We start from the raw sequence: 24449 nt of genomic DNA on the forward strand, positions 1-24449 counted from the left end.
AGGCATTTTTAATGGAGAATTGTAAAAAAAAAAAAAAAAAAAAGGTTTTGATGTTAGTGCACTGAAGAAAAGGGCTTTGGCAGCATCATGAACATAATCCGCGTTTATGATCCCCTCAAAAAAAAATCTAGGATGACGAATCTTTGCATTTGTGCCGCTTTGTTTCAAATCAGATAAAAAAAAAGGAAAGGGTTTTACTTCACGATAATCGTCATTCGATAAAAACCTATGCGGTGCGAATCGAGGCAGCCATGACGTAAACAAAGGCGTTAAGTAAACGCATGCGCGGTACGATCAGCGAGCCTCTCGTCAGTCAGAGGCAGCGACGTGCTGACGTCACTGCACGCACGTAAACCTCGGAGGGTGAGACGCACGGTGTAATAATGTGAAAAGGGAGAGAGAGCAAAACAGCATTAACGAAGACAGGAGAGAGAGTATGCATAATATGCATTTCATATTGACGAAAGGTAACCGTCTAATCCGGATAAAGCTGTATCTGTTAAAAGAAATCGGAAAAGTTGGTTGAACAAGGGTGTTTTTCGTTGTTACTTCGTGGCCAGAGCAGAGCATCTCTCAGATTCGCCCGCCATTCGAGATGTTTCGACGTGCACGCGCCATCCGCGCCAACTTTTAGTTATCGGGCCTATTAGAGACACGCGCCATCGACGAATGTTACTCGACGCCCGTTACACAAAAGGTGACTGAAACTCCATTTCTTGACTTTGAATGGACAAATAACATTTATGCACATCGGTGGTTGCTGCGTTTACTCACCTGTGAAGTGTTTAAAATAGAGAGTCTAGTCATGTTGTTATGGTAAGCGACTAGTTTATGAGCCTTCTCGGTATTCATGCGCACGTTGCGTTACAAATGCGTTTGACGTGATCATTTAGGTTTTATTATTATCATAGACATTATTAAAGATTGGACTTGTTTTGCATTTTCAAAAGCATGTGGCTAGGGTGATGTTATGGCGTTGTCAATGCATATTTTTATTATATTTTACTTTTATGCATAAGAAATACATGGCGGTATATAACTAAATTATAAAGAAATGTTTTTGAGTGTCTTAAATTGCATCTTTGCCCTTATAGGAAACTAATTATTTATGATTTATTATAACATTTTATTGAAGGTTATGCAGCATTTACGCTAATTATTGCATACCAGCGTCTTATTCTAGCGTTCTGTTAATAAATGATAACTTATATTATAACTTTGACAATATTTATATAATTAAGTAGTAAATCATATGTAATTAATAATGCATTCAAAATGTTAAAATATTTTGTCTACTCTGAATGACAAAACTTTTACTATTTATTTGCGTTTCACTTTTCCGTGTGTAAATGGAACATGCAGCGTGACACCCACCTTGATATTCACGCAGTAAGAAAATGTTTAAATGATACTCGCATGGGATGAAGACTTGAGATAAAAGTGGCTAAATAAAAGTTGTTTTATGTTGCATAGAGTGTATCGCCTCATGAGGGTTGACATGTTGCGATCACATGACCAGAGGAACATTAATACGTACTGTACGGCAATATGTAGGCCTAGTACATGATTTGAGTGGCCCCTAAATATTAGAAAGAAGAAATAATGTTCATCAAATGAGTCCCAGCTTTTGGGTAATTAATCCGCTTCTAGCACATCTTTGAGGTAACATGTAGCGTTGACCACAATTTTGTGAGTTCTCCCCCTGTTCTCAAAGTGTAGTGAGTGTAATTACGGAGCACAAAGTAGGGCTGCATGATTAATCGAATGCGATTGTCTCATGTGCATTTTGATAGTAATGCCGGTTCTGTAATCAGCAGGAATAAGCAGTGATAAAGGCATTGCATTATAAATATACTTTATTTTAATGAAAATTATAATAATAAGAACTCCGATAAACCGTATATTGCCGTAGTCGTGTGTTTATTAGTCACGTTGAATCAATGAAAGCAGTTGAATCTTCTGTTTATTCAGCTGCAACGATAGGCATTTCCTGGGTTTCTTCTGCAAGGCGTATTTGGAGTTTCAGCGTGAGAGCGCCCTCTGGCCTTCGAATGGAGATTTACTGCTGATCACAGAACCGTGCTTCACTGAAAGATACGCATGACAATCGCAGCTTCTGTCGAATCGCGATTTCGATTTATTGTGCAGCCCTAGCACAAAGTGTAAAATAATGTGTTGTTACATGCTCCTATTTTAACAATAATGTACAAGAGTTTGTGCCATATTGGGAATATAGTCATGCAGCAGAGTGACTATATTCACAATGCAGCATGGCTTCAATGCCATATTGATTTTAGAAAAACATTACTAAGCTAGTAGTTGTTTTCATTATCATTATTAATTACCTAGTAATATTTATTGAAACAATTTTAAGCAAGTTAACATGACATGTTTGCACCAGACAACATTGCTATATATAGTAGTTGCTTTCAAGAACACATTGCTAAATATAGTATTTTTGACCAATCAGAAGCCAACAAGAATTCATATACATTTATTACAGGCCTCATAAGTACATTGAGTACATTTTATACATTCGCTTAGTCTAGACCAGGGGTAGGCAAGTTCGGTCCTAGAGAGCCGCAGTCCTGCAGAGTTCAGCTCCAACCCTAATCAAACACATCTGAACAAGCTAATCAATATCTTCAGGATTACTAAGGCTATAGGCAGGTGTTTTTTTTCAGGGTTGGAGCTGAACTCTGCAGGACCGCGGCTCTCTAGGACCGAACTTGCTTACCCCTGGTCTAGGCTATATTTGCAGGGTATTTATAAAGTTCTGAAAATTTTAATTCCTTTGAAAAGCAATTTAAAGATTCATACTTTCATACTCAATAGTTTTCACAAAAGCTTTCCATCACATTTTTTTTTTTTTTAATAATTCTGTTTATAACTATGTTCAGTTGTGGGTTAGTTAGTTACCTGTCATTTAGGGTGTCATATGACCTGTTTTAGTACTTTAAGTTATTATTAAAATATTCTGGATTAGAAGAGCCAGGTCGAGTCATGTCACAGGTAGGACAAAACACAATTCTCCATTGAGATGATAGTCTAATCACCATACAGACAAAAGATAAATAAAAAGGTTTTTGTACTTCTTTAAGAATAAACAACGTATGAGCTTGCAGCAAGAGTGAAGTTTATTATGCAGTTTCTGGCTATCTAGCAAAAAGCTGCCTGTACCTGTATCTTCTAGCCTACCTATGTGCTTTGATAATTCTTGAAGGTTTTGTTTTGCTGCAAATTTAATGAAAAATTTGTGTATATTGTCCCCATGATCAGTCAGCTGTGAGACTTCTTTGCAGCTACTCTAGTAGCGAATTGCCTGTCACAACTAGGTATTGCCTGGAAACTCAGTCACACCCAGTATTTTTTACATTTAAAATTTAGTTTTTTTTTTCTTAGCTGTAGTACTTTCTTATTTTTATGCTTAATTTGAGACGTTTTTAAGTGATAAATTAAAACCAATAATACTCTTTTGTACTTAATTCACTGTCCACTGTTGACAACATAACACAGGTTATTGTTATAGCTGACCATTAAAACATCCTAACTCAAAATACCATTACTTTGTTTTTAAAATGGTGCAACTAGTGGCACCAAATGGAACTGCAAGAATAATAATGATTGTTTCCAAAGAGGTTTCCTTGTTTATGTGCATACCTCCGTTTGTCCCCATGCATATGTTCAGTGTACACATGTATAAACTTAATGAAGAGAAACGACAGGACCTCCAAAATTGAATTATTTCTTTGGAGACTAACATGTTTCACTTAACTCTATTTTTTGCCTTTTGATTTTAGCCTCACTATTTTATGATCGTGAAAGAGGAAGTGCTATATTAGGCCTATTTGATAATAGTGAAGTTGCAGTGTCTACATTTTGTTTGTTTAACTTGTAAATTTTGGGGTGAGTAGTGGTCATGACAGAGTCAGAGGTTTATATGCTGAACTGTTCAAAAAACAAAGTGTACTGACAAAGTGGTTGAGCTAGACTAGTGGCAGTCAGTAAAGGACAGTAGGTGAATGTTACTCAAAGTTCCTGTTTCCACTTGTTATTAAGATGTGTTTTCAGAGATCCAATCACAAGTGGTCAGTCAAAACACATTACTGATTCCAACTGGTAATACTCCTGTAAATACTTGTGTTCAGATTTTGTCAAGACATTCCCCATAAGCCTGAAATCAGTTTATTGGGACGTCAATACTATTATTGAATGAGCAAAATAATGTTCCACAGCTTACGAGCGAAAGGTAAAGCAACCAAATGAGGATAAGGAGGGCAGCTGTAATTTTGCTAGTTACAACACATCCCAAAATTTAATGTTGACCCCTTTAAAGCAGACCCCTTGTGATCAGGGCCCAGTTGCATAAACTTAGCCTCTATGTTAAGACAGTGTCTTAAGTACTAGTCTGACCAACTAGCAGTTAACCAAAGGGTAATCAGTCTTATTTTTTGGATTCAACTTGGACTAATGTACATTTTTATTTAAGTAAAAAAAAAAAAAAAATGACCTGCCTTAAAGAAAAAATTAGCTGACTAACTTTTAAGACTAGTCTAAACCTTTTATGCAACCGGCCCCAGATCATAGAAAACAATTTAATACCAGGTGGAAACAGGGCGAAAGTCAGTCAGTGGTTGCCATGGACTGTTCAAGGTACCATAGCAGTATATTTGATCAATTCTCATTCTTAAGGCAACAGATCCCTTTGTAAGTGCTGAAAGTATTTTTCGTATCAGTTCCTCCATATGTTTACAGTTCTTTTTGACTTGAATGTGACTAAATACCAAGGCTTATCATTTACTGTTTGTCCCTTACAGAGCAAGAGGTAGATATAGACTGTTTAGGTACAAGGTAGCCACCTTCATGCAAAGTTTTGTTCCATTCCTGCACCTGCCTGTAATTTTCAAGTGTAGCTGACTCAAGTGTGCACACAACTCTGTTGCGAAGTGGATTTCCAGGAGCAGGGTTGAATAATATGTCCATGATACACTTTATGTCTAGGACTTACTTAGATGTCCTCGCAAGTATTACCTTGAGGCTAATGTAATACTTACGTATGATGTAATACATACGTATGACTTACCTATGATGGACAACCTCTTGCGATGTATGTAGTCCAATAAGCACCATACACTACACACATTAGTTTTGTGTTTCAAACTTTTCAATCATGGTGTCAACAGTTTGACAACAGACAAGGTATTACATTTGTGGAATAAATTGTTGTCCTCGCATATTTATGCATATAGGCCAAGCAGGGCTGCAACTAACTAGTAGAGGAGTAATCTAGTGAGTAACACACAATCACTATATAATGTAGTTGTTAAGCTTTCCAGTTGCTAGCTTTTAAACACGCGTTGACCGTGCCATGTCATGTATGTCTTGTTTTTTTAAGGATGTAGACCTGATATACGCTGAGGGGAGAGATTCGGAAGCTTTCCAGATGACTCCCATGGCAGATACAGAAAAGCAGGGAGCAATGGTGCTTCATGAAGAAGGCATGACTGCCCCAACATTGGCACCTCCCACTACCTCTCCACCGTCCATCTTTGTTGTCCTTAAACAGTTGCAGTCTGGTGATAGTGGGAAAGACAAGTGCAGCCTGATGGCAATTAGTGAAGCAAATAAAATGGTGAAATCCTCTGTTGTAACAGGCATCCATCCAACATCATCCACTTTTGCAGACACCAACAGCACCGCACAGTCTGAGAACTTGCCAGCAGATGCTAGATGTAAAGGCATCACTGTTACACTGGACAACAACAGTATGTGGAATGAGTTTTATAGATGTCAGACTGAGATGATTCTGACCAAACAAGGTCGTAGAATGTTCCCCTACTGCCGCTTTCGTCTCTCTGGAATGGAACCTTTCCAGAGTTACTTGTTGGCAATGGATATTGTTCCAGTTGATAACTACAGATACAAATGGAGTGGAAAAGGATGGGAAACCAATGGGAAGGCTGAGCCTCATGTTTCACGTTTATTTGTACACCCAGAATCCCCTGCTACTGGCCTACACTGGATGCAGTACCCTGTTTCTTTTTACAGACTGAAACTTTGCAACAACTTGGACCAAGAGGACCATATTATTTTGCACTCAATGCACCGATACCTTCCTCGACTTCATATCATACCTGCAGACAAAGACTCTGAAAACATTCAAGTTGACAGACCCAATGTCGTAACTCTAAGTTTTTCTCAGACAGAGTTCTTTGCGGTCACAGCCTATCAAAACCTTCGCATCACCCAACTCAAAATTGACTACAACCCCTTTGCCAAAGGTTTCAGGGACGATGCGGTCAATGCTCGATCATCTAAGGCCAAGAATGGAATGCCCACTGAGGAAGCAAAGAGTGAGCTCAAGCTAAGCAGGGAGATGACAACTTTGAATAATTTAAAAACTCTGTTCATGAAGAGAAATGCTACTGTTAAGGTCAGTAAGAATCAGAATGTTCCCAGCTCTACAAATGGAGAAAGGAAAGCTGTTAATGGCGATGCTACCATTGTAGATGCAAATGTTCCAAGTTTGTGGTAAGTAGTTTTATCAACATAAATTTATCAAACAGAATCAGATTTACACAAGAAACATACTCTACGCAAGTGTTTGAATGCTTGACCAACGCATTGTCCTGTTGTATGTACTTGACATGCATTCTTGCATTACAGTAGCATTAGACCTCAGTACTCCATATAGTTCCCTTCAGATTTTTGTGCAGTTAAATGGATAGTTCACCCAAAAATAAAAATTCTGTCATTAATTACTCACCCTCATGTCATTTCAAACCCGTAAGACCTTCGTTCATCTTCAGAACACAAATTAAGATATTTTTGATGAAATCCAAGAGCTTTCCGACCATGCATAGACAGCAAGGGAACTACCACGTTCAAGGCCCAGAAAGGTAGTAAGGACATCGTTAAAATAGTCCATGTGACATCAGTGTTTCAGTCATAATTTTATGAAGCTACAAAAATACTTTTTGTGCGCAAAGAAAACAAAAAAATTACTTTATTCAACAATTTATTTTCTTCCATGTCAGTCTTCGATGTGCATTTACGAGAGTACCACAACATATGCGTGTGGTGCTGTCCATCTCTTAGTTCATTGTCTGTATATTCTGGTTCAAATAAGTAAGGCTGGGCAAAAAATTGCAAGTCATCCATCCTCTCTGTCGAAATCTTCAGCCATGCTTACGAAGACTGTTTTATGTACAGCGTGCATCTTCCTCTGCTTGTAAACAAGATGCAGCGCATCTGGGTTCTATGTCAGAACACCGGCTCCTGCATCAACAGCACCACACGAAAGAGTTTTTTTTTTTAATAAAGTTGTTATTTTTGTTTTCTTTGCGCACAAAAAGTATTCTCGTAGCTTCATAAAATTACGGTTGAACCACTGATGTCACATGGATTATTTTCACAATGTCCTTACTACCTTTCTGGGCTTTGAACGTGGTAGTTGTGTTGCTGTCTATGCAGGGTCAGAAAGCACATGGATTTCATCAAAAAATATCTTAATTTGTATTCCGTAGATGAAGGAAGATCTTGCTGGTTTGGAATGAACTGGCTGTGGTATTATTCAGGTAGCTAGCCATAAACATGTTGACAATTTATCTAACGTTCTCAGCGAGATTCTCTTCAAGTGGTTGATCCACTATGATATCAGTTGGCCAGAAAGAGAAAGAAGTACTCAAAGTGTTTGCATTCACATACTTGCATAGTGTGTTTTAGGCTGTAGCCTGCATATAAAAATATTTTCAGATATTGTACATATTTGCCAGTTTTGCCAAATTTAACAATGTTTGTCTTTTCTCTCCCGTTCTCTGACAGCAGCAAGAAGCGCCCATCGTCATTGGCATTCTCAGACTTTATTAAAGGTGCTCATGTGAAAGTAAAAAGGTTATCACTCGAGAATATCACGAAAAATGGTGTGGTCTTGCAAACATCCACAACAAGTGAACAAAAGGAGGGAATGGACATATCATCCAAAACAGAAAATATACTACAAGTTGTTAGTAAAGATGAAACTGTGGTAGGTGACATTCACAGATGTAAAAGCACAGACACCTCCTCAAAAACAGAGTTGAAAATAGATAAGAATAAAACAGAAATGCATGAACACAAAGCTGACAAGATTACATTGCTATCCTGTGACCAAAATGATGAAAAGGGGATGGAGACCCTTTCTTCTCTGGACGCTGAGGCCAAGTCTGAAGCAAACACAAAGAAAGCTTTACTACATAAGCGGCCAGAACGTGTACCCCTACCACTCCTTGCTCAGTTTCTTAAACAGAGAAAGTCTAAGACAAGACCTACTACACCAAAACCTAATGTTCCCAGCTCATCCTTAGACTCTGAAAAGTCCTGTGAACCTGCCTTAACCCCTGAAACCTCATCTCCCTTGATGTCTTCCATCCCTTGTGTTACCACTAACTCAGATTCACAACCAGTACTTGTCTCATCTGAAAAAGTTAAATTATCATCATCAACAACAGATGCAAGTAACATAACATCTCAGTCCACTACGTTATCTCCATCAGCAACTTCATCCTCTGTATCTGTAGAAACACAATTATCTGTTAGATTTTCACCTTCCCCGATTTGTAGTGATCCATTAAATGCCCCAAACACTACCTCTCCCTCCAAACCTGATCCTGACCGAACACCTGACAATATCTCTAGTGTGTTTCATAATGCTGATGCTGTTTATATGACAGATCCTGACAACACACTCGGGTCTCAGTCAGACATTTCATCTCTCCCTACATGTGACACTTTGCATGACACTTGTTCACCTACTTCACCTGAAGTTAACATTGACTCTGCTGACACACCAATTGTCCCTTCTGTCACTGCATCTGTTTTTGATGTGCCATCTAGTACAGACAATAGCGTTATTCCTTACCAGCAACTTGCATCAGTGCCTGAAGATACTGGGAGTGAATCCATTTCTAATTGCCTCCTAGACACTTCCAAGGGCTCTTGTCCTGAGCTTTTTTCTGAAGAAGTTCCTCCACATATTTTGTTCACACATGAAGAATCCCTTTCCTTGCCATTAGATGACCCATCTTCCCCAGACTTCTCCTTACCCAGCCCAGCTCCTTCTTCTCCTGATCCATTTCCACCAAGTCTATTCTGTGAAAGACCAGTACCTCCTAGAAAGACCCTTGATTCTTTTCCAGAAAGACTATTGGACTGCACAGGTTCTTTCTCTCCTGACCTTTTCCCACTAGGTCTATTCAACAACAGGCCAGTATCTCCCAGAAAGATCCTTGATTTTATTCCAGAAAGACCTCTGGATGGAACTGTAACTTCAAGAGAATCATTGTCACCAAGTGTCCCTAGTGGGCCAGAACATCCCAGGGAAACAATTGACTTGATTTCTCAAAGTCAGTGCTCTGATCGACCAGGTCCTCTTAATGACTTGCAGTCTGCAGTTAGTTGTGAGACCAATGTTTCTGATCACATTGTTCCTGAACCAACTAAACATTACTCTCATGGAAGCACTTTCAAGAAATTCAAGGCTAAACAGAAAAAAACTGGAAAATTGAAGTTCAGTGAAGATAATGAGGTGTCCAAAGGACCCATATCTGTTCCAATGCAGCCCAGCCTGGAGGATGTTGAAGGCCAGTTGTTTATCTCCTTCTTGTCAAAGGTAACACAAATAACATGTCAATTTACTTTAGAATGTAGAAAGAAAACTTTAAAACCACCCAAAAATGGAATCTCACCCTTATTCCAAAACATTCATATGATGATTGTGCCAAGCTTGATATCAATGAAGTCATTTACTACTGCCTTTCTGGTAAATCATTGTTACTGACATAAAACCTGAGTCAATGTGTATTAAATATATACCATATTTGAATATACAAATCCAATAACTGAATGTATTCAAGTGTGACGTGGAGGGGAAATTTATTTATTTTTTTTTTTTAAGCAATGATTTAAAATGTGGCCTGTTCTTCATACAAAGAATTTGTTTAACTTCAGAAGAATTGTAATTGATGGACAACTTTTACTTTATTTGTTTTGCTTTATTACTTTAAAATGTTTTAAACAGTATTTTTTTTATTTGACCTGGACCTGTCTACAGTACACTTTATTCATTTATGACAGTACGTCCTTGTGACTTCTATGTGGTTTATATACCTTAATTCTGAAATAGAAAGCTCTTGAGATTCACCTTGGAGATAATGCCAAAACGGAGACTGCACAAAAAAACACAGAGAATCCTGATGGTAAGAATTAAATGTCTTATCGTGATTAATGTGAAGGAACCACTTTGAAATTAGCACATTTTTTATTTATATATTTTTTTGCTTTAAACAGGGGCCAGCTATGAAAATATAGAGGAAAAGATTGAGGAGCTAGAGAAAATGCTTTTATGTGATCTGAAAGTCATGAGGCACAGACAGGTCATTCATCCGGTGCTACAAGAAGGTTTTTGATTTTGAACAACTTTACAAGTATCACAATTGTATTACCATACATTATACAACAGCTCAATAAAGTTTTAATTTTAATTTTCTCTCATCATAGTTGGATTGAAGTTGAATCTGCTTGATCTCACCCTGGAAATTGACCTGCAATATCTGGGTGTGCAATTACCCATACCCCCTCCTGTACTCTTACCCGAAGGAAGTTCAGCATCATCTCAAGGTAACGGATCTTAGTAATATTAACTAACAAGCAAATAAATCATGCCTGAATGATGATTCAGGTTTTCATTGTCATGAATGCATTTTCCCTCTGTAGTCCGGTTTGTTTCAAGGACAGGAAAAACCACTGACTTCACCAAAATTAAAGGATGGAGAGATAAGTTTGCTGGCTCAGGATCCCTTACCGACGGTATGCCATTTTGTCAGCAATTCATTACAAGAATATATCTTTAATATGATATTAACTAACTTGAAATATTGATATGATAATGCTGCTAAAAGAATGTGATTTTGAATTACATTTTATTTGCAGGCATGTCAAGCACAGATGCAGGACAGAAGAACCTCTCCGCATTTTGTAGTGACATGCTGGATGAGTACCTGGCCAGTGAGGGCAAACTGATAGATGAACGAGCTGCAACCTTATCCCAGACTGATGTTACGCATGTTGCATACCGGCTACCCACTAAGAGCACTAGCTACGTTCGTACCCTGGATAGTGTACTTAAGAAACAAGTACCAGCTACCTTATCCACAACATCCAATAAAGTCAAGCCAACTTTCAAGCTCAAGGAGGAAAATAAATCTAAAAAACACTTAAAGTCAGGTATAGGAAAGCAAACAAAACCAGTGCTTACTGTTAACAAACCTGCTTTGCGCTTGAAAAAGCCACAGCAAAACAAGAAATATAAAACTAAGAAGGAATCCAAGAGTTTGAGTGCTGAAAAGCCTGCTCTAGAAACTGCTGCAGTGGTAGCTTCTAATAAGACTCCCGCGGTTGAAGTTTCTGGCTCCACGCCATCAAGTTGTGCAGCTGGACGTACTACAGGTTTGCCTAAGACTCTGGTGAAGCTGATGGATGTGGAAGATGGAGCAGTGTGGGAAGGCAAACACCGTACCTATATCACAGAAGAAAGGGCAGCCATCGCACTAGCCACTCTTGTCACCGCTGAGGTACAAGTCAAAGTGGAACTCATCTTAGTGTGTAGTTTGATTGTCAATAATAACAGAATGTTCTCCAAAACACCTTACATTCTTCCTAATCTCTTTTTCTCTCTGTTTTAAGGGGGTATCAAAAGGAAACCCTGATGCCATCAGAATTATAAGACGACGTGCACCACCCTGCCTCAATGTATTCTGTAGGCTTGGCTGCGTGTGTGCCAGTCTGGTTCACTTGAGGCGACATCATCACTGTGGAAAACCTCAGTGCATGTTGGGCTGTAGCTGCCTACGACGCAAAGTTGTTGCACTTAAGACCCCCAAACAGGAGGAAAGTGCAACAGATGAGTCTGAACCTCAGCGAGTGTCAGAGGAGAACAAGGCTAAATGGAGGAAGAAAAACAAAAAGAGAAAGACTTATGGTCAGTCTATAATTTATTGCAATAGCAGTACTGTTTTCACTACTAACATTTGACCACTTTGCCCATTATTTTAACATAATATTTTTGTATCTTTCCAACATGCTTGTATTGCTTAAAAAGTTGCTTTGAAACAATTTGTATTGAGAAAAGAGTTATGCAAATGAAATTAATTGAATTATGTTGCACTTCTGCTGCAGTACTGACAGATCCGGATACAGCACCTGAACCGGCTAAACGTGTGAGTACATTATGGGATCGAAAAAGAGAAGGTTTGGATTCAGAAGTTCTTTTCTGTCCTCTTCCTCCGAGATCCCCCTGTCCAGCACTCTTGTCTCGAGAATTTCAGCATGACCTGGAAAGCTTTTTCAGTCCTTCAAAACAAAAAAGGGTGAGACACTCAGACTTATAGTTTTAGAAGACATTGCAACCATAACATCAGTTTTGATCACTGTTCATTTAAACGCGCTTTAATGGCTTTACTATTTCATGTGCAATTTTCTTTCCATTATCGATTCCTTGTATTTGTCATTTTTCAAATTAGCTCGGTTTCGTAAGTTAATTGATGTGTACACTTTGATATCCTAAATATTTCCTTACTTTATTCAGATGGAAGAGAGAAATTTGAATATGACTGAGGACAATATGGAGAGCGAGCTTACATGTGCTCGTTCGCGACCGTTTTCCTTCGTGTGCCATGATAAACAAAAAATGGTGAGATTGCTACATGAAGGATGGCACATTTTTGGTAAATAGCATGTGAAAATTTTACACTAACTAAACCTTTTGTAATTTTTGCAGGTTGACCAACACCACATCTCACAGGTCTCTACACAAGGTCAGTTTTGTTCTAACTGGTAATTAGCTAATAGCTGGTGTTATGGTTTGTGTCGGACAACATATTGTCAGGTTCAAGGACAAGTTTAATGTCTTACAAAGCTGGTCCTTAAATTGAAATCCCCTTTTTTCCTTCCACTCACAGATATCGAGGAGGGAGAGCTTGTACCTCTTAATTTGTCTGGCCCTGCCAAGCGGCTTGAGATCATATCCGAATGCAGTTGGGCTAGTACAGACACCAGAAATTATGTTATGCGGATAGTATGTGAGCACATGGCTCAGGATCGTTTGAAGCATCCTTTCTGGATTGGCAAGTACTTCATTCAGCCAGTCTCCAAGACTCTACAAGAGAAGGAGGATGGTTCTGTCGATACATACAAAGTCATCATCTCTCAACATACAGAGAAGAAAACAGAAGACGAGAAGGTTGCGCAAAACAAAGCTGAGCTGAAAAAGGATGTAGAGACGAGTGAGGTGAAAGGTCTGCCCTTCCTCTCCAGGTGTTGTCCTGCAGGCTTGCTCAAGGCTGAGAAAAAAGCACCTGATGCTCCAGGACGGATAATGGTATGCATGCAATTATCTGATAAAACCATTTAGATGTATTGGAATACACAATAGCATAAAGTAAATTTAAGGTGTGGTTATTTTTGAATGGACTAGAACCTGACCTTTAAAACCTGTGATCAATTGTTCTTGCAGGTTAATGGAAAGACATACCCACAAGCCAAATTAGAGCTGGGAAAGATGGGAGCTTTGCACCCTGCCAACAGACTGGCAGCTTATATTACAGGGAGAATATGTCCAGTCAGTCAGTCTGGACCTAATGTGGCAACAACATCAACTGTTACAAAGGCCTCTATCACATCCATTCCGGTCTGTACTGTGTCCACAGTAACTACAGTTACCAGCACGTCTGCTTCTACAACCACACCGCTCATCAAGTCTGTAGGTAAGTCAAGAAAAGGTTCGCAGTTTCACCTCCAGACATTTTCCCCTCAAGGTTATTGACCAAAATATTGGACGTCTAGTATATTATTGAGCAGTGCGTATCACTGTTACATTTGTGCAGCTTTACTGAATGTGAATATGTGCATAACTTAAGTAGCAGACTTAACCTGCTCCTTAATTTGTTTTTTACATAGTGACCAAGCCTTTCCCAGTGGGAAAGGTCTTCACCCAGTTTGTGGTCAACCACATCAACTCTCAAAATCTGTCCAACACTAGCACCTCACACTTACAGCCTTCTGTTCTAAAAATTGTCATCCCCTCCTCCATGTTGATGATTGGAAGGGAGGCTGGGGCTTCTGGGGTGGCTCTTTCTCCTCTTAAAGCAGGCTTGGTTACCCAAGTGTCTAAGCCCTCAGACTCCACAGGTAGCGCTAGTTTTCCCACTGTATCAAAAGTCCAAGCCCCTGCCATAACCATCCTCACTAAATCACCCAGCCTGCCTCTGGGTAAGCCTGGCTTCCTTGGTTTGCCATTGTGTGTCTGTGCTTCCCCCTCCAACAAAACCTTGGCCATGCATCTACTGGGAGAATGTAACATACTTGACCTTCATATGGGTCTGTGCTTGTGATTTAGAGCTTGCTATAGCTTCAAAGTATGATGCTGGATTACTTACATTTTCCTATGTTTTGTGTACCCTTCCCATGATCTTTTTTTTATCATCATTTGTGACTGCTATTGTAGACTTCAACAAAATCTTTGATTTTGATATGACACATTATATCTTAATGTCAGATCTTTTCTCTGTATAGACAGAGATGTAAAGATGTGTGGCACTATGTGTACAGTGGTAAATGAAAATATGAATCTGTTTTGATTCCTCTGGATTCATTCAGCATTGTGAAATTTATGGTAATTGTTAAACATGGTCTGATTAATTTGTAATGTTCAAAACAAAGCAACCAGTCACACATTTTAAACTACCTTTCAATTTGTGGTCATATAGTGTCACATAGTGTCTCAGACCATTTGCAATGCAACTGAGGTGTTTTGCTGTTGTGGACATAATGTGTCACAATCATCATTTGTTTTGATTGTGGGCTAGTTTGGTGCTTTGGGCCTGCTGACTTTATATGCTTCACAATGTCCTTGAATAATTTCACCAAGCAACCAAGTCCAATGTTTAAGTTGCCATAATAAACATTTTCCCTTTTTTCAGGTGTGTCTGGTCTAACCCCAACAACTACTGTCTCTTCACTTGGATCAACCACCCCTGGAAAAAAGACTGTTTATATCACAGTTATGTCCCATAGTACAGGCCTCACCAGTAGTGGTCCAAGGTTTACAAAGCCTGTCACACAGACTCGTCCCCCACAGACCCCAGGCCAAAAGGTGCTGCTTCAGGTGGTGAAGACAGCTGATGGCAACACATTGTACCGTAATCCTAATGGCCAGCTGTTGCAGTTGGTGCCTCTAAGTCAAATCAAAGCTATCAAACCCAGCCTCCTATCTCAAGGTCAACGTAAGTGGTTCTGGAATACCATATTAATTGGTTCAGGAAAAAAAGTAAATATAGATGTGTAACATATACATTTGGCAGACACTTTTATCCAAAGCCACTTTGCATTCAAGGTACACATTTACATTTTGTTAGTCCATGCTTTCCCTGAGAATGCTTTCCCTGAGAATTGAACCCATGACATTGGCATTGCTTGCACCATACTCTACTTTTTGAGCTACAGGAATGCCTATTAGCCTTATATATAGTTATAGTTGTATATTGTATGTATAGTTAGTTGTATAGCCATTTTGTTAAAAATGTAAACTAATAGCAGCTCCAGTCTTGAAACAACATGGTTACACAGATTTCAAGTGTTTTCAAAATGGTATTTAAATTCACTATTAGTGGTTTAATTTGTTAGTGTTTTGCTGGCAAACACGGTTTAAAATCAGAATTGATGTCATTTTTGCGTAGCATGTTCTAAACATTATTTTACTGAAATCCGGTGAGAAGTTCATAAACTTGTTTGGAGAAATAGCAAAACAAATGTGTGCTTATCCCCAAAAGGCATTATATTATTATGTTATTATATTAATTAATAATTATGTCTTTATCCCCCGCAGCAACTTTTATTCGTTTGCCCACACCTACTGCAGTCAATCCAAAAAAGCTTCAGGGTGGCAGCGCTACCATAGTCACATCTTCCAGCCCAACGCCACAAATGCAGACAAAGCCTGCTGTCACTATACCAGTCTCTACATCTTCATCTATGAGTGGCAAGCCAGTCACACTCACTTCATCCAAGACGGTCTCATTGAGCAGCCTTCCTTCTACCCTTAAAGTTGTCCCAGGTTTTCTGGGACAGTCTGGCACTTGCACATTAAGGATTCTCCCACCAAATCCTGTTCAAAACACTGGAATTATCATTCCAACTTCCTCCCCTATCCTCCCTCAGAGTGGCTTTACCTTGCTTAAGCATGGAAGTTCAACGCTACTGAACCAAAGCTCCACTAAGTCTGAGACTGCCGTTTCTGTTAGCTCAGTTTCAACAGAAGGGGCAATCAGTCATGTCCGTAACCAATCTGAAATGGATCCTTCTAAACAAAAAAGCTGTGACGGTTCTGAACTAATAGCAGAAAATATATCAGAGCTTCCATCTTCTGCTGCCTCCTCTCCAAATCCCAGTCAGTTTTCTGGAGGTGGTTCGAGTTTGGCTGAAGCTGGTAACAGAGCTAATCCCAAAGTGAAAGAAACACATTTTAACATTGCTCCAGTTTCTGAAGAGGAAGAGATTGGTTCGGATGTAACAGAATTAACTGATGACTCTGACTTGTACAGTGATGATGACCGAGAAGATGCATGTAGTTTGAGTGTAAGAGCTTTGTAAAATTGACTCTTTTCACCTTTTCTGAATAATTTAATGTAGCTCAACAAACTATTATATTGTTTGTTCAGACTAGTTTTATTTTTTATCCAGGGTTCTGATAAAGAAGAGAGGCTGTTGGATACAGATGGTTTGGGCTCTGAGATGAAAGATTTTGCAGAGGTGGTGGTTGATATTGAGACTATTGAAGAGTCTGCCGAGGAAAACTATATTACCAAACTTCAGGCATCTGCATTGAGGCGGAATCAACATCAGAGGTAATGCACACCTGATTAACGTCTGATTATGTGGAAGTGTAGTTTGCTTCTTTTTTTTTTTTTTATGTTTTATTTTGGTATTTAACCTGATTCATTTCTACACTACGAGTGCATTTAGAAATGGATGCTTTGCTTATAAAAGTGAACCAATTATTTTTAAACGTTTTGCAGTGACCAGAAGCACATTCATGATGAAAGGTTGGAGGTGAGGGTCAAGGTAAGTTTTATCCTCTGTTTCACACATACATTTTTTTAAATGACTGATCCAACCCTTTCTATGTGTTTTGTAACATACACGTGTAATATATTTCATGCATTGTATTATAAAATATCTTTGTACAGAGAGTGAGGCTGGAGAGAAAAAGGCGCCACACACTTAAAGAGTGCTTTCTTAAACTTCATGCAACACTCGGAAAGCCTTCAAAAAATCTTAAGACCTCCAAGATGAGAATCCTTACAATGGTTTGTTGTTGGTTTTGCTTCATTTCATGCTTGTAATCACATTGAAAATATTGTTTGTTTTATGGCTTTTTTTTTTTTTCAAGGCTCAAAAAGAGATAGAGTCCCTGGTTAACCAGGAGGACCACTTAGTAGAAAGAAGAGCGAGGCTGCAATTTAAGAGACAGCGTTACCTACAGACACTTTCACTATTGTGTGGTAAGGCAGTCCTTCAGACAGTGGAATCATTTTTTTCTTGCACACAAGTTGTTATAACTTCGTATTTGTGATGTATTCTTATATTAAATGATATAATGTTAATGCATGAACATCTGTGTTTTGCTAACAAACATTGTATCTGTTTTTGTCCACAGAAAAGAGTACAGAGTCCATCAGGCAGAAGCTTAATGAAATTATTGCTAAACAAAAATCCCTGGAAGCCCAGTCTAATGCAAAAGAGATGAAGTCCCAGCTGAACCAGGCAATGCCCAAATCTAAACCCAAACGTAAACTAGCTGATCTAGGAAGTAAACAGAAAGGTTTAGCATACCAGAACAAATTGAAAGATGTTCCCAAACCTACATATTCTCCTTCCAAACCAATGGACTTGAGTATTAAAAAACAAAAAAGCCTGGAACAGACTGAAAGTGTTTCCAAATCCGCACCAGCCTCGCCTGCAAACCTCGATGCTAGCAAAAACTCTCTTAAAACTCAGGATAAAGAGAAAAGTAGCACGTCTAAACCTTCTCAGCCATCCTTTAACTCCAGTCCACAAAAGAAACCTGTCTCTGTCCCAAGTCCTGTAAAACATTCCCCAATACCACGTGAGAGAACGCGTCCAAACATTCTCTCCCGTGCTACATCCCAGATGATACAAGGATCTCCAGTCAACGAGCCTCTTTTTACTAATGGTTAGTCAGAGAAGAAAACATTTACCTAATTTTTGCCATGTTGACTTGACTTGGATGGAACTGGTTTTTGGATGTTCACACTTTTCGATGTCTCTTGTGTTTTGTTTAGTGTGTATACCTCAAGCATTCCCTCTGATGAATACCATGGTTCCATGCAACCAAATCATAACCATAAACAACCCACTTCAACCAATTGGCATCACCTCTGTAGGGACACAGCAATCATCCACACCAGGTTTGTCTCTGAACAGGTTAATGATGCTTTTAAAAATGTCATGGCTATAATAAGTGATATGATAAGCATTTTGTGTTCGTCTTTTCTTTTTTTACTAGGTGTTGCATCTGTGTCCATAGTTCCTGCAGTATCACACCCGGTTGGAGTGAAAAATCCCCTTCCATTGTTGCGGTCTCAGTTTATTAAAATTACAAACAGTCCTGTTAATATTAACACACAAGGTGAGTTACCTTGGCTGGTATAGTCATATATTGATTGAATCAGATTATTTATTAAGTTGACTACATTTTTCAGTATGGAAGCCCGTTTCCGCAACTGAATAAAAAATTTAAAAGGTAATTGCGACTTTTATCTCACAATTCTGACTTTTCTTTCTCAGAATTACATGATGTAAACTCGCAAGTGCACAAAAGTCAGAATTGTGTGATATAAACTTCCAGTTGCGAGTTACAAAGTCAGACCTGCGTGATATAAACTTGCAAATCTGAGAAATAAAGTCACAATTCTGAGAAATAAAGTGAGAATTGTGAGATATAAACTCGCAATTATGACTTTTTTTTTCTCAGAATTGCAAGTTTAAATCTTGAAATTCTGACTTTATAACACACAGTTGCGAGTTATAAAATCAGAATTGTGAGAGAAATTCGCAATTGTCCGAAAATAGTATTTTTTCCCCTCAGAATTGGACTTTATAACTTCATGTTGCCATTTAAGAAAGTGTATTTTTATTTTATGTTTATTATTTGTTTGTGTTTTGTTTAGTTCATTTGTTAATTAAGAACGAAAATTGTAAACGTCATAAGGGCGTGGTAAATCGGACGGCAGTACGCTGGAAGAAAGGAAGTGGGTCAGACATTTTTTTAACCACTTCATACGTTTTTGTTTGTAGAATCCTTTTTTTGGAACGAGTTTCGTTTGGTATAATTTGTATCTTCATTTTAATGTTTTTTGTTGGTCAATATAAATAAATAATTTTACAAATAAACAAGAAGGAATAAATGTTTCGTGGAATGAAGTGTGTTCAAGACAAAGCCCGCTACCATGCTTCCGCGGCCAAAACATAACTTGCAATGTGAGTTTATATCTCACAGTTGTGAGAAAATAAGTCAGAATTGCGAGAGGTCAGAATTGAGATATAAACTCAATTATGAGGTAAAATAATTTCTCAATTGCGAGATACCAACTTGCAATTCTGACTTTTTTCTCGTAATTGAATTTATTTCTCGTTCTGACTTTATTTCTCAGAATTGTGACTATTTCTCAGAACTGTAATCTTATATCACACAATTTTGACTTTGTAACTCGCAATTTCGAGTTTATATCATGCAATTCTGAGAAAAACACTTGAGAATTGCAAGTTTATATCTCACAGTTCTGAAGAAAGATACAATTTTGAGAGAAAAAGTCGCAATTACCTTTTTTATTTTTTATTCAGTGGCGGAAACAGGCTTCCATACTTCAGTGATATTCATATGGGTAAAATATGTTTATTTTGCAATGCCTCATTTTCAGTGGATTCCGCCAACCTTCCAAATATCACCAATGTTATTTCTCTGGTTCCACCGGTGGAGAATCTGGTAATACCACAGAAAGTTGTGGAAGATACATCTGTTGTCCAGGCACAGCCAACATCTGTCCCTGCACCTGTGGAGAATCAGCAGAACCCTTCAGATGTTAAAATTCCTGATTTGGAGGAAAGGGCAGTTGTGGATGAGCCTCAATCCAAGGATGTCCCCAAACAACCTGTTGGAGGAGATGAGAACAGTGCATCTGTTACTTCATCCAACCAAGAAGGACTGGACAAGAAAGGTCCGGATGACTGCAACGATCCTGAGGATGAAAATCTCATGTCTTTGTTAGACGAACTTGTTCTCCTTAGCCAGCAGCTGAGTAACGAAGATGAAGATCAGAGAATTGTCGTGCCAGGCGAGATACAGTCATGTTCGGACAAGCAGGCAGATGAAGAACGGGATGATGACCGTGCTCTCAGTCCCTTGTTCCTAACTCTGGATGAAGATCTAATGTCTCCAGACTCTAAAGATGAAATCGATATCCCACCCAAAGTGGATGACTTGGTCAAAGTCATTTTTGGATCAGATTCACCTTCCGTTTCATCTGAATCTGGGGTTGCACCATCAACAAACGTTCAGAGTCCACATGCCCCAACGTGCAACGATAAAGGTGATGCCCCTACACTGCCACCTCTGTTGCACATGAAAGCTGCATGTGAAGCTGCATCAGGTCAGTCTACCAATGAAGGGACCAGTGTGACATGGCGGCCTATGCCTAAACTGGTTCCTCTAGGGTTAAAGGTTCAAGACACTGTTTTGAATAAGGTGACTGGCTCCCCAGTTCTCAAACCAGACTCAAACGAGGAAGATGTTCATAGAACACAAATGTGATCTACCAATCAGTGTATCAGGTATAGCTGCTGCTTACGTTTAACATGTTTATGTACAGAATAGGTTTTTTTTAATGTATTTATTGTTTGTTTGCTGTCAAATTCCTGCTGCTGTGGGCGCCACCTGTTGTGCCTCTGGTAAATCCAAAGACTTTTGTTGATTTGACCTTTTTTTGTTTTTTTGTATACTCAAACTACTAGACCAGCTAGATGTCTGACTGGTTTTGCTAGCAATTGTGCATCAACTCTTTGTGGTAATAGTTGTGAAAGAAGCTGTTTACTCATCCTAACCTCCATATTGGAGCATGTTATTTTTTTCCCATTGGAGTTCATTAAGAAAATAAAAGAAAAAGTTTACTTGCTCTTTAAACATAGGATTATTTCTCCCTTAGCGCAATGAAGGTGAAGCTGATCATTATTGTTTGTGCTGGGAATTTTGTGTGATCATTAGGGTGGTTTTCCAGGTGACCTTTTTAGGTATAATTGAATTTGCCCAGTGACTTTTAACAGTAAAGCCGTATCACCCTTGAGTTTATCTGCTAATGAGATTACACAAATGTCACTGTCTTTGCATCTAGTTGAAACTTGAACCACTGTCGATTAAACCCATTTACATGAATGCATGTTAAGGCAATAATAGATGTTAAATTCAGAAAACAGGCTGTGTTCTTGTTACAGAAAAGCTAGATTATATACATATATCTTATGTTGAGTGCCTTTCAACAGGTTCTTCTATATGCATATTGGGACATAGGTTTGTTGAATTAGGGAATAGTAAACCTATAACAATAGCATTAGGAGCTTAGGAATAAAAGGATATAGTGTATCCACTGCTGAGGTTTACTCTAATGTGTTAGTACTGTGTTTTTAATTCTCTTTTGACTTTTTTTGTTTTGTTTTGAAAGTAATTGGTGAAGTTTGAGTGCAGTCAGTTTATTGCATTTGAACGTTTTAGTTTTGAAAACCTTATTTCCCCCACCTCAACAGCAACATAAATTATAATGAAGCATTTCAAAGGGTTGTAACGCTAATGTCACACTTCCAATGAGGTGGTTAACTTCAAGAGATCCCTCAGTTTGAGCTTACAAATGTAGTAATCACTATGCAATTGTTTTGCTTTAGATTTAGACAAAATAGGTACAGATAAACTACATAGGAATGTTACGCTACATACATCGAGATGCAGTCACACAGTTTATGTTCTTGTGTATATTTAATGCTACACTTTTTTTTTTTTACTTTTTTTTTTTTTTAAATACGTTAGCTTGTTAAAAGTGTATATTGGCCAATATAACTTCTTGGATATTGTAAATATGTAAAATATATTCCTTTTTGTTAGTCTGAAAGCTTAAATACTTATTTTTTATATGCTATAAATCAGTGCTGTCTCTCTCCTTTGTAAAAGAGATGGATGTCTTTTCAAGTTAATAAAGATGTACACAAGTCTGTGAAAGTAAAGTTTTTAAAGTTTTCTTTTGCATTAATGATTATTGGCATTGTGGTTCATTAAAACAGCAAGATTAAAAAGAAGCTCTTTCATCTTTATATTCTGCTTAGTCTAAAATGTGCTCCTTTGAGATAAACCGTGTAGAGTTTTTTTGTAGATATTGTTTATTAGAATGTCATTTTATTTTTACCAATTAGCGGTTGACCACATTCTGTTGTTCAATACATAATACAAAAAAATGTATGATGAAAAATTAGATGTTAATGAACATGCTTAAGTTCATTTAAGCATATTTTACTGTTTATATTTACTCCGTTCACTAAAATAATGTCAACAATTTGTTACTCCAACAAGGTTGTTGGAAGATATTGGAACTAAACTGGCAAAATGGACATTGTTATCAGTAAATTTTATCAATCTTAAAATATCCATATGGTCTCGATTATCGGCTTACGACGCTTTTGGGAAATGTAGCCCAGGTTGATACATCAATCAGTCACCACTAACAAGTGTCCAAAAACATAGAAGAAATGTTTCATTTGAGATTTGATCTAGACTTTTGACCATTAAAGAAGCAGTTAATTATCAACTCATGGTCTTTACTTTGAGCACAGCTCCCAAGAGCAAATACGTATGTATTTCAAGGAGGGATCAGGGTTAATATACAGCAGTTGACAAATGGGTGTAATCAAACCTCTTTCAGCTTTCTCAAGGTAAGAGAGATTTTTGCTCTGTGTTGCATGAGATGAGACCGAAATTGTGATTGAGTTCAGCATCCAGACCAAATTGGTGCTGGGAAGCTAAGAATAATAATTTACGAGAGAGAGGTAACTAATTTGGTCTTTTTTTCTCTTAAAAAGAATATAGACCAAGCATAAGAAATGTCGGCAGTAAACAACCGTTCTTACTGGGCTTGGACAAAGAACTGCACCTACCCCAGTGATTTGGCCCTTCCTTTGGTTCCATACATGGATTGTCCCTCCAACCGCATGTACGGCTCCAACTTCATACCTCTTGTCTTTTACATACTTTCCATCCTTGGAACAATTGGAAACCTCTGGAGCCTGTGGGCTTGCCTGCGGCCGTCCCAGCCTTGGAGTATTGGGTCCATAGGTGTACTGAACCTGGCTCTATGTGACCTTGCTTATCTGGCTTCTATGGGACCCTGGGCTGTCTATATTAGCGCCGACTACCACTGGAAAATTGGCCATTCGCTCTGTGTCGTGGTGAAAATCTTATACTTCGGTGGGTTGGTGTCTAGTACCATGTTCATTTGCGCCATCAGCACTGACCGTTTCTTTGCAATCGTCTTCCCTCTGGAGTCCCGGATGATCCGGACCCCTCGGAACAGTGCACTGGTTTCGCTTCTACTCTGGGCCATCACCGCCCTCTTCATCTACTTCAGTTATCCTAACATTCTCTATTGGGTCAGGAAGGATGGCATCCATGTGTGTGGAGCGGTGGTGATCTCCAGGTTCAGGACCACTGAAGTAACCTACAATCTCCTGTCCCACTACTCCATTCAGGTTTCTGTCCCACTGCTCCTCATCATTCCATCCTATGTGAAGATTATTTCCCGGATGAAGCAGTCACGGCAACAGTGGGGCCCAGGCAACATGCAAGGCCTGGACAAGACCATCTGGCTGATTGCCGTTTTCATTGCCAACTTCCTGGTGTGTTGGGTGCCTGGGCAGCTGCTTCACATCATCGCCTGTATAATTTTCTTCAGTTTGGATCACTGCAAAAATGCTTGCTGGGTTGCATGGGTGGTCAATCTGCTCTCTGAATCCTCCCAAATACTGTACTGCCTCAATGCATGTCTTGATCCTTTAATTTTCCACATGCAGCAGGGACACGGTGAACTGTCTCCTATGGTTGCATTGGCAAACTGGGCTAGAATGTTCTTGCAGGTAGGTAAGAAACGAGATTTGGGAGGGCCTTCAGAGGAACCTGTCAGTGTCATCCAACTTCATGGTGGTTCAAAAGACAGAATTGGAAAAACTCAAAATGATAAGAACATGAAAAAGTGATATTTTAAAAGACCACCCATAAATGTTTAGTTGCTCAATTGTAAGTTGAT

At 38.7% G+C, this 24449-nt stretch overlaps 2 protein-coding genes across 5 annotated transcripts; both read left to right on the forward strand.

Moving 5' to 3' along the window:
* Window positions 1–183: 183 nt before the first annotated feature.
* Window positions 184–23060, forward strand: LOC107689304 (MAX gene-associated protein-like). 4 transcript variants are annotated; one of them, XM_016487245.1, is made up of 25 exons: window positions 184–697; window positions 5396–6531; window positions 7825–9649; window positions 10163–10235; window positions 10327–10437; window positions 10537–10656; window positions 10753–10845; window positions 10969–11609; window positions 11722–12016; window positions 12214–12404; window positions 12623–12727; window positions 12815–12851; window positions 12996–13414; window positions 13550–13799; window positions 15015–15317; window positions 15920–16668; window positions 16774–16937; window positions 17109–17154; window positions 17280–17399; window positions 17483–17594; window positions 17750–18286; window positions 18396–18521; window positions 18620–18742; window positions 20034–20943; window positions 22984–23060. In XM_016487245.1, exons 2-24 carry the CDS (start codon window positions 5444–5446, stop codon window positions 20921–20923), a joined length of 8418 nt encoding a protein of 2805 aa, XP_016342731.1. In that variant the 5' UTR covers window positions 184–697; window positions 5396–5443; the 3' UTR covers window positions 20924–20943; window positions 22984–23060. The 4 variants fall into 4 exon arrangements, with proteins under 4 accessions (XP_016342731.1, XP_016342728.1, XP_016342732.1 ...); XM_016487242.1 differs by lacking the exon at window positions 22984–23060 and having other exon boundaries at window positions 20034–22049; XM_016487246.1 differs by lacking the exon at window positions 22984–23060 and having other exon boundaries at window positions 7828–9649; window positions 20034–22049.
* LOC107689306 (type-1A angiotensin II receptor-like) lies at window positions 22994–24449 on the forward strand. The gene is made up of 2 exons (XM_016487249.1): window positions 22994–23082; window positions 23230–24449. Exon 2 carries the CDS (start codon window positions 23251–23253, stop codon window positions 24397–24399), a length of 1149 nt encoding a protein of 382 aa, XP_016342735.1. The 5' UTR covers window positions 22994–23082; window positions 23230–23250; the 3' UTR covers window positions 24400–24449.

This window comes from Sinocyclocheilus anshuiensis, unplaced genomic scaffold (assembly GCF_001515605.1).
Source record: "Sinocyclocheilus anshuiensis isolate Anshui unplaced genomic scaffold, SAMN03320099.WGS_v1.1 scaffold1006, whole genome shotgun sequence".
Taxonomy (NCBI): domain Eukaryota; kingdom Metazoa; phylum Chordata; class Actinopteri; order Cypriniformes; family Cyprinidae; genus Sinocyclocheilus; species Sinocyclocheilus anshuiensis.

Excerpts from the sequence above, each read along its gene's own strand:
- LOC107689304 (XM_016487245.1), top strand. The coding sequence starts at position 5,444 with ATGACTCCCATGGCAGATACAGAAAAGCAGGGAGCAATGGTGCTTCAT. Across the intron at positions 6,532-7,824 it reads GCAAATGTTCCAAGTTTGTG|CAGCAAGAAGCGCCCATCGT; the intron begins GTAAGTAGTTTT and ends GTTCTCTGACAG. Across the intron at positions 11,610-11,721 it reads CCACTCTTGTCACCGCTGAG|GGGGTATCAAAAGGAAACCC; the intron begins GTACAAGTCAAA and ends CTCTGTTTTAAG.
- LOC107689306 (XM_016487249.1), top strand. The coding sequence starts at position 23,251 with ATGTCGGCAGTAAACAACCGTTCTTACTGGGCTTGGACAAAGAACTGC.